This window comes from Canis lupus, chromosome 9, assembly GCF_011100685.1.
Source record: "Canis lupus familiaris isolate Mischka breed German Shepherd chromosome 9, alternate assembly UU_Cfam_GSD_1.0, whole genome shotgun sequence".
Classification (NCBI taxonomy): Eukaryota; Metazoa; Chordata; class Mammalia; order Carnivora; family Canidae; genus Canis; species Canis lupus.
In genome coordinates, this window is record NC_049230.1 from 7930398 (window position 1) to 7942830 (window position 12433).

A 12433-nucleotide genomic window follows, 5' to 3' on the forward strand; every position below is an offset into this window, starting at 1 on the left:
GGTGCTCTTCCCACCCCTGCAACATCACCAACATCTGGAGGCTGGCTCTTGGAAGCAGGGCAACAGGTTTGCGAGGGAGACAAGGGCAAGAAATCCTGTATCAGTGAGCGGCCCCTCCTCTGCTGCCGGAGCAGGATGTGCACACACGTGAGGTGGTGTTGGCATCTTTAAAGTTGGGGAGGGGCAGGGAATAATCCTGCCTCTTGCAAAATAATCAAGGTCTACGTGTGTTCACATCCGGCTCACAAGGAAGTCTGAGCCCCATCCCGGAAACTGAGTTCGAGGTGCCACGACTGGCGCACCTGCCGTCAAGGTGCTCCTGGTCGACCTCTGGGAGAAAAGTTTCCCTCCTCTTGGGCCTCTGCGTCAGTCAGCCTGGCCAATCCCTCCCTCGCAGGGCAGGAGAGAGAACTCAGTCTCAAGGCTCTGGGTCTCGTACAGGTGTTCCAGTGCTTTCCAACCAATGTGCATGAGAATCCCTCGTGGAAGGAACTTGAAAAAAATGCAGATTCTAATTCAGTTAAGTCTGGGGTAGGACCTGAGATCCTGCATTTCTCACCGGCTCCCAAGGGGGACCGGGGCTCTGCAGGTTTGCAGACCACCCTTCCAGGAGTGAGGATTTAAAATAGCAAATGGAAGAAACTCCTCGCAGGGGCACCGGGCTGGCATTATCACTGATAAGTACTGTGATTCTCGGGATGGTCAGGATGTGTATGGCCTTGCTGTTCCTTTTCCTTATGTCTCGGGTCCTCAGGTGTACGGAGACAGCCTAGAATAGGGCTTTCCCTCCCCCTGGCCCCCAGGAACACCCAGAGCTCTCTTGTTGGCTGGCCCACAAACCCCACGTTGACTTTGGCTTGTTGGCAAATGTAAATGGCTTCCTCTCTTCCGTAGCTGTCAAAAGGCACATTCCATACTGGGGGGGAAAAAAAGTTGTCTTTTTTTTCTGTTGTTGTTATGACCTGTCTTGGATGATAAGTACTAAGAGGACGATCGCTATATGCCTTTCTTTGTAAGTTCTGTTTCAGATTGCATCCACAAGCAGCTAGAAATTGAAGGTTGGTGTAATGATCCAGATGTCTTGGTTTACAAATACACACAAACCACTCATTTTAGGGTGACTTAACAAGATGAAGTATGTAGATGGGTGGGTTTTAAATATATATATATATATATATATATATATATATATATATATATATATATATATATAAAATTTCTTCTTTATTTGCTACAGTCACCGTCCTGAGTTTTATTTAGACACAGACCAAATCCACAGATGCTGTTTCTCTTGGAGGCTTCCTGGCTTTCAGTGCTGAGCCTGGGCTCCTCTGGGCTCACCTGGGCTTGCTGAGACTCACAGCCTTACCAGGTTGGGATCCTAGCCATGCTGCCGAGCCCCTTGGCATAAGGGCCCCCTGTCCACCTTCTGCCACAGTTTCCTTATAGGATCAAACAGCATCAGCTTCTTTAGCTCTTGATCTGCAAGCCTGGCATTGCTGGCTGCTCACAGAGCTTTAGAACCTGGCAAGGCTGAGCCCACTGGGGTCCTGTCCAGCCCTGTGGGTGCTGGAAGACCTGTGGGCAGCTGAATGAGCCCTTTGAGATGAGGCTCTGAGGCCTGATGTTTGTGTCCCAGAACACAGGGCTTTTCAACAAGTGGATTTCTCTGCCCTGTAACTTTCCACAGCAAGAGTCAGATTCCCTATCATTTCAGAGCTAGAGTTTAAAACGTGGTAAAGTCTAGAGGAGGTTCTCTGAGCACAACCAAGAGGGAATGGGACCTCCCTTTCTTCCCCTGGTGGGCAGTGGTATAAGTTCCATGTCAGCAGTTGACGGGGAAATGCCACTTATGGCTCTGTCTCCTTGTCCTTGCTGAGTGTCCTATCCAGGTAAGTGGCCCCTTTTCAGTACAACAAGAATTTTTAATTTTTATTTATTTAATTTTTAAAAAGGATTTTATTTATTCATGAGAGGCCCACAGAGAGAGGCAGAGACACAGGCAGAGGGAGAAAAAGCCTCCCGGTGGGGAGCCCAATGCAGGACTCGATCCCAGGACCCTGGGATCGCACTCTGAGCCAAAGGCAGACGCTCAACCACTGAGCCACCCAGGCGCCCCACCAAGTATGCTTTAGATGCCAGGAAGCCCGATTTTATAGGGGTGCCAAGTGTGAAAGGGCGTCATCCCTGTTCTTCGACAAATGATCTACAAGATGAAGGAGGCAAGCCCCCCCAAAGAAAGCACCGCAGATGTGCGCCGGGGCGGGAGAGGACGGGGGTGGGGTGGGGGTTCTGGCAAGCGTGGAGTCGAAGTTGGCATGAGGTGGGCAGCAGAATGTGCTCTGGCTCCTGGCTGGAGAGAGGCGGGGAGGAGGGCATTCTGGGAGGGAACCAGGTGAAGGGTGACTTGGAGCCAGGGCCATTTGGGATTTGTTGATGGGGCCATAAATGACACACAGGGGGTAGCAGTTGAAGAGGCCATGGGCTAGTTGAAAGGTGGCTGGTGGAGCATGCCCTTGGCAAGTCATGAGGGGGCTGCCCCACGCACCTCCATGGGGAGCCGTCAAAGGTCTGGTCAGCACTTAGGTGGGAGAGCTTAAGGGGGGGAGCACCCAGCCAGGTGACGATGGGCCAGCCTAGGTGGAGGGCGTTAGGACACCTTAGCACGTGTGGGCGTCATTGGATGAGACTGGCCGTGGCTGACCCTCTCTCGCTCCTCTGCACGCAGCTGTATCCAGCATGCTCCAAGGCCACAGCGCTGTGCTCCAGGCGTTGCTGGGGACCTTCTTCACCTGGGGGCTGACAGCAGCCGGGGCGGCCCTCGTGTTCGTATTCTCTAGCGGACAGGTGAGTTGCCTTGCTCCGGTTCTGAGGTTTGGGGGTGGGGTGGGGGGAGTCTTAGCAAGCTCTGAAGCCACAAGGCAGGGCTGCAGACTCCCTAATGCCACTCACTGGCCACACCTGCAGGTTGTAGGCGATGTTTGTTCTTCTCTGTCCTGTCTTTTCCTCCTCGTCTCCCGACCAGGCTGGGAGAGCCGGGGTCTGCAGCTGTTCCCCTCCCGGTGTGAAGGGAGTAGGAAGGGAGCCCAGTTAGTAAAGCTCGAGCCCAGTTAGTAAAGCTCCTGTAGCCCCTGCCTGGTTTCTAGCTTCTGGCTAGTGTTGGTGAGGCCTGGGGCAGGTGCCCAGTTTGGTTGTCTAACAGGCCTGCCCTGTGTCCTGGAGTTAGCCAGGGTGATAGCAAACTCCTGGGGGAAGGAAGGGCATCTGTTCCCCTTCTCATTTATCTCCTCTTTTCATTCCAATGCTCCCCGAATCCCTTTGGGATGAATACACACAGACTCATCTTCCCATGCCCCTACAGATTATATATGCCCATCCCACCCCCCCACCCCTGCACTTCCTTTACCCATCCGCCCAGCACCCTCACTCGTCCTTGTGCCTGCATGCCCCACCCCCCCACATGGCCCCTGTGCCCCTATATCTCATCCCCTCACATTCTCCCTCCTTCATACCTTATACTCCCCCAAATACCCCCAAGTACTCCTATACTCCCCTCCCTCCATGTGCACACCCCATCCCTCCCAACCCCCAAACCCAACCCTCCATATGTCCCCCACCCTGTACATCCCATATACCCTCATGTACCCCATACACATACACCCCCCACCCGCATTCCCCACTCATCCCCCACAATACACAGCCACCTACCCCACCCCACTGCTCCCAACCACCCACCCCTGCCTCCCTCCTCATCTGTCTGAGATTCCTTTCCTTTCTCCAGCCCTTGACCCCCTGGTCCATAGGTCTAGAGGGACCCATCCATATGTGTCTTGAGGAGCATAAAGTCCCTGCAATCGTGCAGCAGGCAGCCTTAGAAATTGCAGGAGTGGTAAGTGAGTGAGTGATTTAAGATCCATTTAAACATGCTGTGAGCCGGATCTAGAAACTAAAACACGGTCTAGGTAGTTGGCAAGCCAGACACTCTTGTATTAGAGACCAGTAAGACAGGTATTTGATGACAGGTAAGATCTGACCTCCTCTCGCCCTCCCCCTCCTCTCCTGAGTGGGAGGTTTGGAGCCTCTCAGAGACGCAGGGACGCACACAGCCTGATCCCAGCTTGCTGTTGACAGGTAATGAAAACCTTTCCAAACCTAGTCCCTGAGTGAGAAACACCCCGGGGTGGGGGAGAGGAGAGGGCACCAGGTCACCTAACCCTCTTTCTCCTTCACGACAGCCATGCCAGGTTTTCTGGGGTCCCGTCCTTGTACCCTTCTGGGGAAGAGCGGCCCATGGTTTTATCTTCCCCAGTTGTTTTGCACTGAGAAGAGGCCTGAGCCGCACTGGGGTGGGTTGCCCTGCGGAAGGGGTGCCCCCAAGCCCCATGTGGCCCTGGCCAATGTTGTAGGGGCTCTTTGGGAGGGAAGAGGGGCCTTCCCTTCTTCACAGAGGCGCCCTCATCCCCTTTGGAGCTTAGAGCCCCTCATTTGTCTCGTATTGGTGTAACCACCGAGATCAGCAGGAGAACTTGCTGAAAGCTTCTGTGGGGAGGCATAGTCCCCCAGCCCACCACCACCACCACAGTTGGTGATTCGCCAGAAGGACCCATGCCACTCAGCTTCTAGTTGTCCTCCTGGCTGAGGTTTCCCATTGAAAGGATCAGTGGGAGAAAGATACAGGCGGAGTCTGGGGAAATGTGTGCACAGGCTGCGGGTGCTCCCTCCCTCCTGTGAGGGGCACACAGACAGTTCTCCTCCCTCCAGTCACAAGAATGCAGTAACACAGGTGTGACCTGACCGCAGCCTGGGGCAACCTTCAGAGCCTCAAGGATTCTACTGGGGGCTGGTCCTGGAGACCCTCTCTGCTGCTGAACAATTCGAGACCTGGGAGAAGAAAGCAGGTGTCCCGCACCTTGTTTGGAAAACAGTGTAGACACACTGCCCCACCCCTGCCAGGGAATGGAGGGAGAGGTTCAAGTTCTGAGTCTCCATAAGCCGGCCAGGGATCAGCCAAGGTAGCTGACGTGGGCCCGTGTTGACCCTTTCTGCATAGGAAGTGTGCCTGAAGGGTGGGAAGAGGCTTGGCATTGGGAGACAGAGGTAGCCCGAGACAGGAGTCCACAGAGATGTGCTCTGGCACCCTGAGCACACCTCACTTTTCATTTGGCTGAGGTGGGGGCTGCTGCGCCAATCACTTGGGATAGTAGACACGCGGACTCTGCCCTCCGCTGCCGCTCTCTAAAGTGGCTTCACTCAAAATTTGTTTAAATTTGCTTTAAAATATATTTTAATTGTAGGAAGCTTGTAAAGGATGGAAAAGCTAAAGAAATAATAAAGTGTCTTCTTCAATTTTTTAATTTTTTGATTTTTTTAAAGATTTTATTTATTCGAGAGAGAGAGAGAGAAAGAGAGAGAGAGAGAGAGGCAGAGACACAGGCAAAGGGAGAAGCTGTCTCCATGCAGGGAGCCCAACGTGGGACTCCATCCTGGGTCTCCAGGATCATGCCCTGGGCTGAAGGCAGCGCTAAACCGCTGAGCCACCCAGGCTGCTCTCTTCTTCAATTTTTAAAAAATTTATTGATTTTTAAAAATTAGTTTCAGAGGTAGAATTTAGTGATCCTTCAATGGCATATAAAACCCCGTGCTCATTACATCGTGTGCCCTCTTCAATGCCCATCACCCAGTTACCCCATCCTCCCCTCCAGCAACCCTCAGTTTGTTTTTTCCTAGAGTTAAGAGTCTTTTAGCTGTGCCTCCCTTTCAATTTTCATCTTATTTTATTTTTTCTTCCCTCTCCTCTGTTCATGTTTTGTTTCTTAGATTCCACATATGAGTGAAATCCTACAATATTTGTCTTTCTCTGACTTATTTCACTTAGCATGATACCCTGTAGTTCCACCCACGTTGTTGCAAATGGCAAGATTTTATTCTTTTTGTGGCTGAGTAATATTTCATAGTGTGTGTGTATGTATGTATATATATACTGATTTATATACCATATTCATCTACCTGTATTCATCTTTCTCTCTATATATGTATATACATATATATGTACACACAAACATATATGTATGTATATATATACACACACACACACTCCTCTGTCCATTCATCTGTTGATAGACATATGGGCTTGTTCCATAGTTTGGCTATTGTGGACATTGCTGCTATAAACAATAAATAATAATAAAAAGTTTCTGATCCCAGAAAAAACAAACAAAAAACAAACCTTGAACCTATTTGTTCAGTTGTATTTGAGTATGCACAAATGTATGCATATCTATTTCTTTACATGGTAGGGATCAAATTGTATGTAATGTCTTATAACTACTTTTCCTCACTTGATATACGTGTTCCCCCTAAATCCCTTAATGGTTTTTTTGATTATTTTGATCACTTTGGTTACTTAACTGACTGTCATATTCTGCTGTAAGGATGCATTATACTTTAGCCATCCCTCAACTGTTAGACAACTAAGTTATGTCCTTTTTTCTTAATTTTTTTTTTTTTAGGAATACCTTTATGATGAACATAAACCTTTGAGCATATATCTGATTAGTTCCTCGAAATAAATGTCTAAAAGTGGAATAAAGGCTTTAGTGACATTAAAAAAGTCTAATTTTTCTCCTTTCAGGATCCAGATGAATGCTAGTGGAAAAATTTTACCTGACTTCTTTATTAGATCTGTCTGGTTTAATTAAATTATTTGATTAGGCCAACTTTGCTTATGTCATGGCGTGCCTTCAGAAAAATGTCATTTGTGTGGCTGCCTGGGGTCAAACCTTCCATCCAGCCCGCAGCTCCTCAGAGGTGGGAGAGGGCTGAGCCACTGGTACTAGCTGCTCAGCTTTACTGGGAGTCTTGAGGGTCAGAGCAATCCACAGCTCAGCATGCCTGTAACATGTTCGTGTGGCTATAGATTATACCCCTATCTTAGACTGCAAAGTCAAACAAATATTTTTAAATTGAAATATAAAATGCATATAGAAAAGTGCATATTTTATGGCTTGATGGTTTTTCAAGGCCACCTATGAAACTCATACTCAGATCAAGAAGTAGGACAGTACCACCACTCCCTCCAATCCCCACCCCCCAGCAGCCTTTCAGGCTCCTTTCTAGTCCCTGTCCCCCACCCCAAAACTCCACTGCAAGGCAGTCCCTCTCCCTGGTCTCTGACAGCAGAGGTTAGTTTTCTCTGTTTTTTTACATCATTTAAATGGAGTAATCATATAGTAACTGCTCTTCTGTGTCTGGCTGATTCCACTCTGTTTATTTTCCAGTTTATCCTTGCCCCTGCCTGATTATGGGCTTTCATTCCTACATATATTGTGTGTGCTCTCATTGCCATGTGGTATTCTGTGGTATGAATACCTCCTAATTGATGTATCCATTCTACTGTTGGTGGGCATTCGGGTAGTTTCTAGCTTTGGCTCGCTCAGGTACTGCTGCTGAGAGCTTTCTTGCGCAAGTGTTTGGTGAATCCAAGTATGCATTCCTGGTGGGTGATGATTTCACTACTCAGGAGTGGCACAGGGAAGACCTACGTTCACTTCCAGTGAATGCTGCCAGTTGGTTTTCCAGCGTGGTTTGTTCCATTTACCTGCAGTGTGGGAGTTTGGGTTGGTTCACATGGTTCTCACAAACACTTGTCAACTCCCATCTTTCAGGCCAGCTATTTACTAAGAGTTTATAGTTAGAAGTCACAGGAGAGCCAGGCAAAAGGCAACACATGGGCCAGTGGAAGCCAAGCGCCATTGAAAGAACACTCTGGTTGGCCATGGGATGGATAGGGAAAGTTCCAACAAGTTTTTTTTCCCCCTTGGTTCTTGGCCCATTTTCATAAAGGCTCTGATCCAGGCCTACAGCCAGGTTGGCAAACTCGGGCATGGGCCAGTCTTTATTCATGCAGCTCTCTGAGGTCTTATGGTTTCCTCTCATCTCCAGAAACATCCCTTAGAATCTGAAACATCTTGTTTATATTTTCAGAGGCGGATCTTGGATGGAAGTCTTGGCTTTGCTGCGGGGGTAAGTAACGTGGTAGGAGCGATGTAAATAGAGATGCGTGTATTCTGATATTTCTCTGCCAAGGGGGATATTTCCAGGCTCTCCCCATGCATCCTAGATGCATCTCTGTGGTCTCCAGGTGCTAATAGCCCCTTCTTATCTCTGTCCCTACATATTGCCCAGCTTATTGAATGCCCCTGTCTCTGAGACAGTAAGAGAGGCTTGCTGGTTGGGCAGCTGTCTCAGGGCTTGTGAAATAAGATGGTATTGAGGAAGGGCCTCACTCAGGTTCTCCTTGGTGCTAATTAAACATTCTCTTTCCCTTCTCCTGAGAAGCCCTTTTATTATTGACATGTAAAAAACATGTAAAACATGTAGAGAGAACATGTAAAAAAAAGTAGAGAATCCCCAGTAGCCATCATTCAGCTTCAAGCATTACTGACTTGCTAATTTCATTTCTTCTGACTTGCTAATCTCATTTTTTCTGACCTCCCCCAACCTTCCTGAGAGGTTGGAATATTTTGTAAAACCAAATCCAAGACAACATGTAATTTCACCTGCAAGTTCAACCCTCCACATCCCTAACTGAATGCCGTTTTTTTTTTTTTACAACATAATCATCTTATCACACTTACCCAAATTAGCAATTCCTCATTGTAACCTAACACCCAGTCCACATTCAGATTTCCTCCATTTTTTTTTTTTTTCCAAAGGGGTCATTGAAGATTGTTTTGTTAGAATGGGCATCCGAACAAGATATTCATGTTGAAATTTTTGTTCTATCTCTTCATTGTCTTTTATTCTTGAACAATCCCATTTTTTTCCCCCTGCTTCAGTAATTTGTTGGAGAAATTGGGTTGTTTATACCCATAGAGTATTCCACATTGTGAATTTGGCTGATGGCTTCCTTGGGGGTGCTATAAACCTTTTTCCCCAGTCCCCCGATCTCCTATGAGCTGGGCATTAGATCATGTGGTTTGGTGATCTCTGAGCCTGTCTCTGGGCGTGAATGTACCACGGTGGTGCTGTGTATTCCAATTGTGTCCGTCACACCAAAAGTCATGTAATACATGGTTTTCTGTCTCGGTTGATCAGGGTTTGACTCCTCTGTCCTGTGTTTACAGTCCTATGATTTGGTATCTCCCAGGGGTCACCTAAGTCAGTAGCCATCAGACCGGGGTCCACATACCTTCCAGAGCATGCAGGGGCCTTGCAGGTGGTGCACAGGGGGCATGGATGCTTTTCACAAAATCAGTTTCTAGGTCCTCAGTGTTCACAGGCTCTCTTTCCTAAAACCACTCTGCCTGAGGATGCCCCTGGCTACCGGTTCTCCTTTCTCACACTCCCTTACACATTTGCCCTCTCCTGCTTTACAAAAGAAAGGCATACTCTTGCCTTATTACCTTGTCTCTGGGTGGCAAAAATGTCCATGTGTAAGGGAGACCCTTGGGATGTTGGTGCTGCTGCAGAAAAAGTGAAGCTTCTCATCACTGGGCATAAATGCTTTAGTGGTTCAGGCAGTCTTGTCCTTTGACTGTGGATCTAATCATATTGTTAGCAGAGGGATCCTTAAAAGTTGGGTTTTCCATGATGGACCACTCTGGGGTTTGGGGCCTGTAATTTAGATAAAATTCAGAGGATAAAATGACAGTGTTGTAACAAAGTATCTATTTTTCCCCATCCTCTACGTGGACACATTTTTAGTTTGCTTACATTTAAAAAAGAAAAAAAAAAAGAAAGAAAAGAAAAATAGAAATAAAATTAATTCCTAGATCTGTCGGATTCTAGCGATGACCACTTAATATTTGTCCATGGATATATGAATGAATTGAAAAGAACAGGGAAAAGGCCTCATCCATGAAAATATGCATTTCCAAGAATATTTTACTTTTTAATGTGTAATAATCATAAAACAATGTATTATATTTTTGTTGTTAGAAATCTATTCTGTAATGGTAACTCAATCCAGGAAATTGTTACTTATGCAATTAGGGCCCTAGGCCCACATGGATTTTCCTAAAAATTAAATTATATTGCAAAGAAATCAATAATAGACTTTCTAGTATAAAATATAAGTTGCTTTAGGATAAAATTCTGTGTGGAAATGGAATTGAAATACAAGTCTAGGAGAGAAAGGAATGATGTAAGGTTTTGGACTTTTGCACAAGGGGTTGCTTGTGCATTTTTGTGTGTTTTAGAATATAGCCTACAAACAGAGAAGTACAGAGAGAACAACATGGCTTAGTTGCCTTTTTTTTTTTTAAGATTTTATTTATTTTTTTTGAGAGAGAAAGAGCACGAGTGGGTGGGAGGGGCAGAGGCAGAGGGAGAAGCAGACTTCCTACTGAGCAGGGAGCTGATGCAGGGCTTAGGCCCAGGACCCTGAGATCATGACCTGAGCTGAAGACAGACACTTAACCGACTGAGCCATCTGGATGCCCCCATACAGCTTGTTTATATATATTTTTAAATGGATAATAGAGGCAGGGAATAAAATCCCTATGCTATTTAGATACCAGTGGATACATTTAATTGACCAATGAAACAGTTTTATTTAAAGAAATCAATATTTATATACCAGATATGACATCTTTTGCAACTCTTTAAACTCAAGATGAAAATATCTTTAAATGTCAATTTTAAAAGGAGTGAGGGAGTACTTAATCTTTAAACATTCTAGTAGGGGTTCCATAGATCCAAAATTTGAAGAACTCTGTTCTGTGTTGTCTTTCTGCTTTTGACTAGGCATCTGTGTCTCCTCTTCTAGTTCTTTTAGGGCAAAAAAACCTTTCATAAGGTTTGCATAGCAAAAACCAAAGTGAAATAAGGAAGGAAACAAACAAGCAAAAGCAGAGGGTAATAGTCTTTGGGACATGTACGAATGAATTTTGGGAGCATAAAACATGAACAATTAGAATGAAATCATCAGGCCAGTGTATTATGGTCGTTTAAGTATGGAGATCTAAAATAAAATAGTTTACTTCTGATTTTCAATGTAATTGGTAAAAAAAAAAAAAAAGGAGTTTCTAAAAATTATCTATATGTATTGTCGTCATCTCCTCCTTCTACTTTTTTAGAAAATAGCATTTACTTTTCTGAAATTGACCTTGAGCTAGTTCATTAGAGAAACCTCTGGAAGGTCACAAATACATGGAGAAAAGTAAAAGCATGATGTGGGAGACAGTGGAGGCTCAAACACCAAGTGGCCTTGGTGACTAGTAGTCGTTTCTTAAAAATCCTTTCCCAAACTAGGGCAAAAGGCAGTAGAACCTCGGTGGCCTGAGCTGTAATAACTACTTATAGTAATTACAGGAGAATTTATATTGAATATAGCCACTCTGTTGGCTAGGACAGTAGTTCTCAACTGGGGGGTGATTTTTACCCCTCCAGGGGACATTTGGCATGTTTGGTTGTCAGAACTGATGTCTAGTGGCTAAGGGCCAGGGATGCATACCTAAACACCCTCCAATACCCAGGATGTCCCCCACCACAAAGAATTATCCGCACCAAAGTGTCAGTGGTGCCACACCAAGAAATCCCGGGCTAGAGCATTTTGATGTATCCTCTCTAGTCACAGAGTGCAATGTGTAAAATACAGGTGTATTTAAATTTAAAAAAAAAAAAAAAGAAGAAGAAGAAAATCATCCTATCTCTCCCCCAGGCTTCCCCAGGATCCCTACTATTAGCCCTGAGCAGGTCCTTGGAGAACTTTTATTACACACATATGACATATCTGGATAAACATGCCATAGTGCTTGGCATCCTTCAATACAGCTTTTGTATTTATTCTTCAACACAGCTCTGAGATGCTTTGAGGAAGTATCTTGAAAAGGGAAACCTAGCAGGGACCCTGGGTGGCTTAGTTGGTTAAGGCTTTGCCTTTGGCTCAGGTCGTGATTTTGGGGTCCTGGGATTGAGCCCTGTGTCAGGTTCCCTGCTCAGAGGGGAGTCTGCTTGTCCCTCTTCCTCTGCCCCTCTCCCCTCGCTTGTGCTCTGTCTCTCAAATAAATAAATAAAATCTTAAAAAAAAAAAAAAAGAAAAGAAAAGAAAAAGGAAAGGGAAAAAGTAGCCATCAGTCAGTTGACCGGAGTCCCATTGTACCTGGTACAGATGTAACATGTTTTCACGGGCAGCTGTGCATACATTTATGCATGTGTTGTGTGTGCACTGAAATGTGTATCTGTTCTAATGCTGCCATGATGCATCTCTACAATATATAATTGTGCACTGAGAAAGGCGACTCCTGAGAGTAAGAACATGGTATTTTAAATGTGCTTAGCAGGATATTTCACAGGTGTTTTTTTTCTCATTAACAGGGCCTTGGAAGCATTAATCACTTCTCCTTAAATGACTCCTCTTAGAATCTGTTTGCCTTTTTTTCTTTTCCTCCTGACTCTTTAAATCACTCTTTAAGTCTTTAATAATCATTAT

General features: G+C 45.8%; 1 protein-coding gene across 14 annotated transcripts in view; it reads left to right on the top strand.

The window, feature by feature from the left end:
• SLC39A11 (solute carrier family 39 member 11) overlaps nt 1–12433 on the top strand; it is a 403217-nt gene that overhangs the window by 72992 nt on the left and 317792 nt on the right. For 13 of the 14 annotated variants that reach the window (XR_005364223.1, XR_005364224.1, XM_038546727.1 and 10 more), the window contains 2 exons: nt 2729–2847; nt 7984–8022. Coding sequence is in view for 12 of the 14 variants with exons in the window: in XM_038546727.1 (XP_038402655.1) it covers nt 2740–2847; nt 7984–8022 (147 nt within the window). In the remaining 2 variants the exon portion in view is untranslated. Of the gene's footprint in view, nt 1–1593; nt 1893–2728; nt 2848–7983; nt 8023–12433 lie in introns of those variants that run through there. The other variant, XM_038546728.1, reaches the window with a different exon arrangement.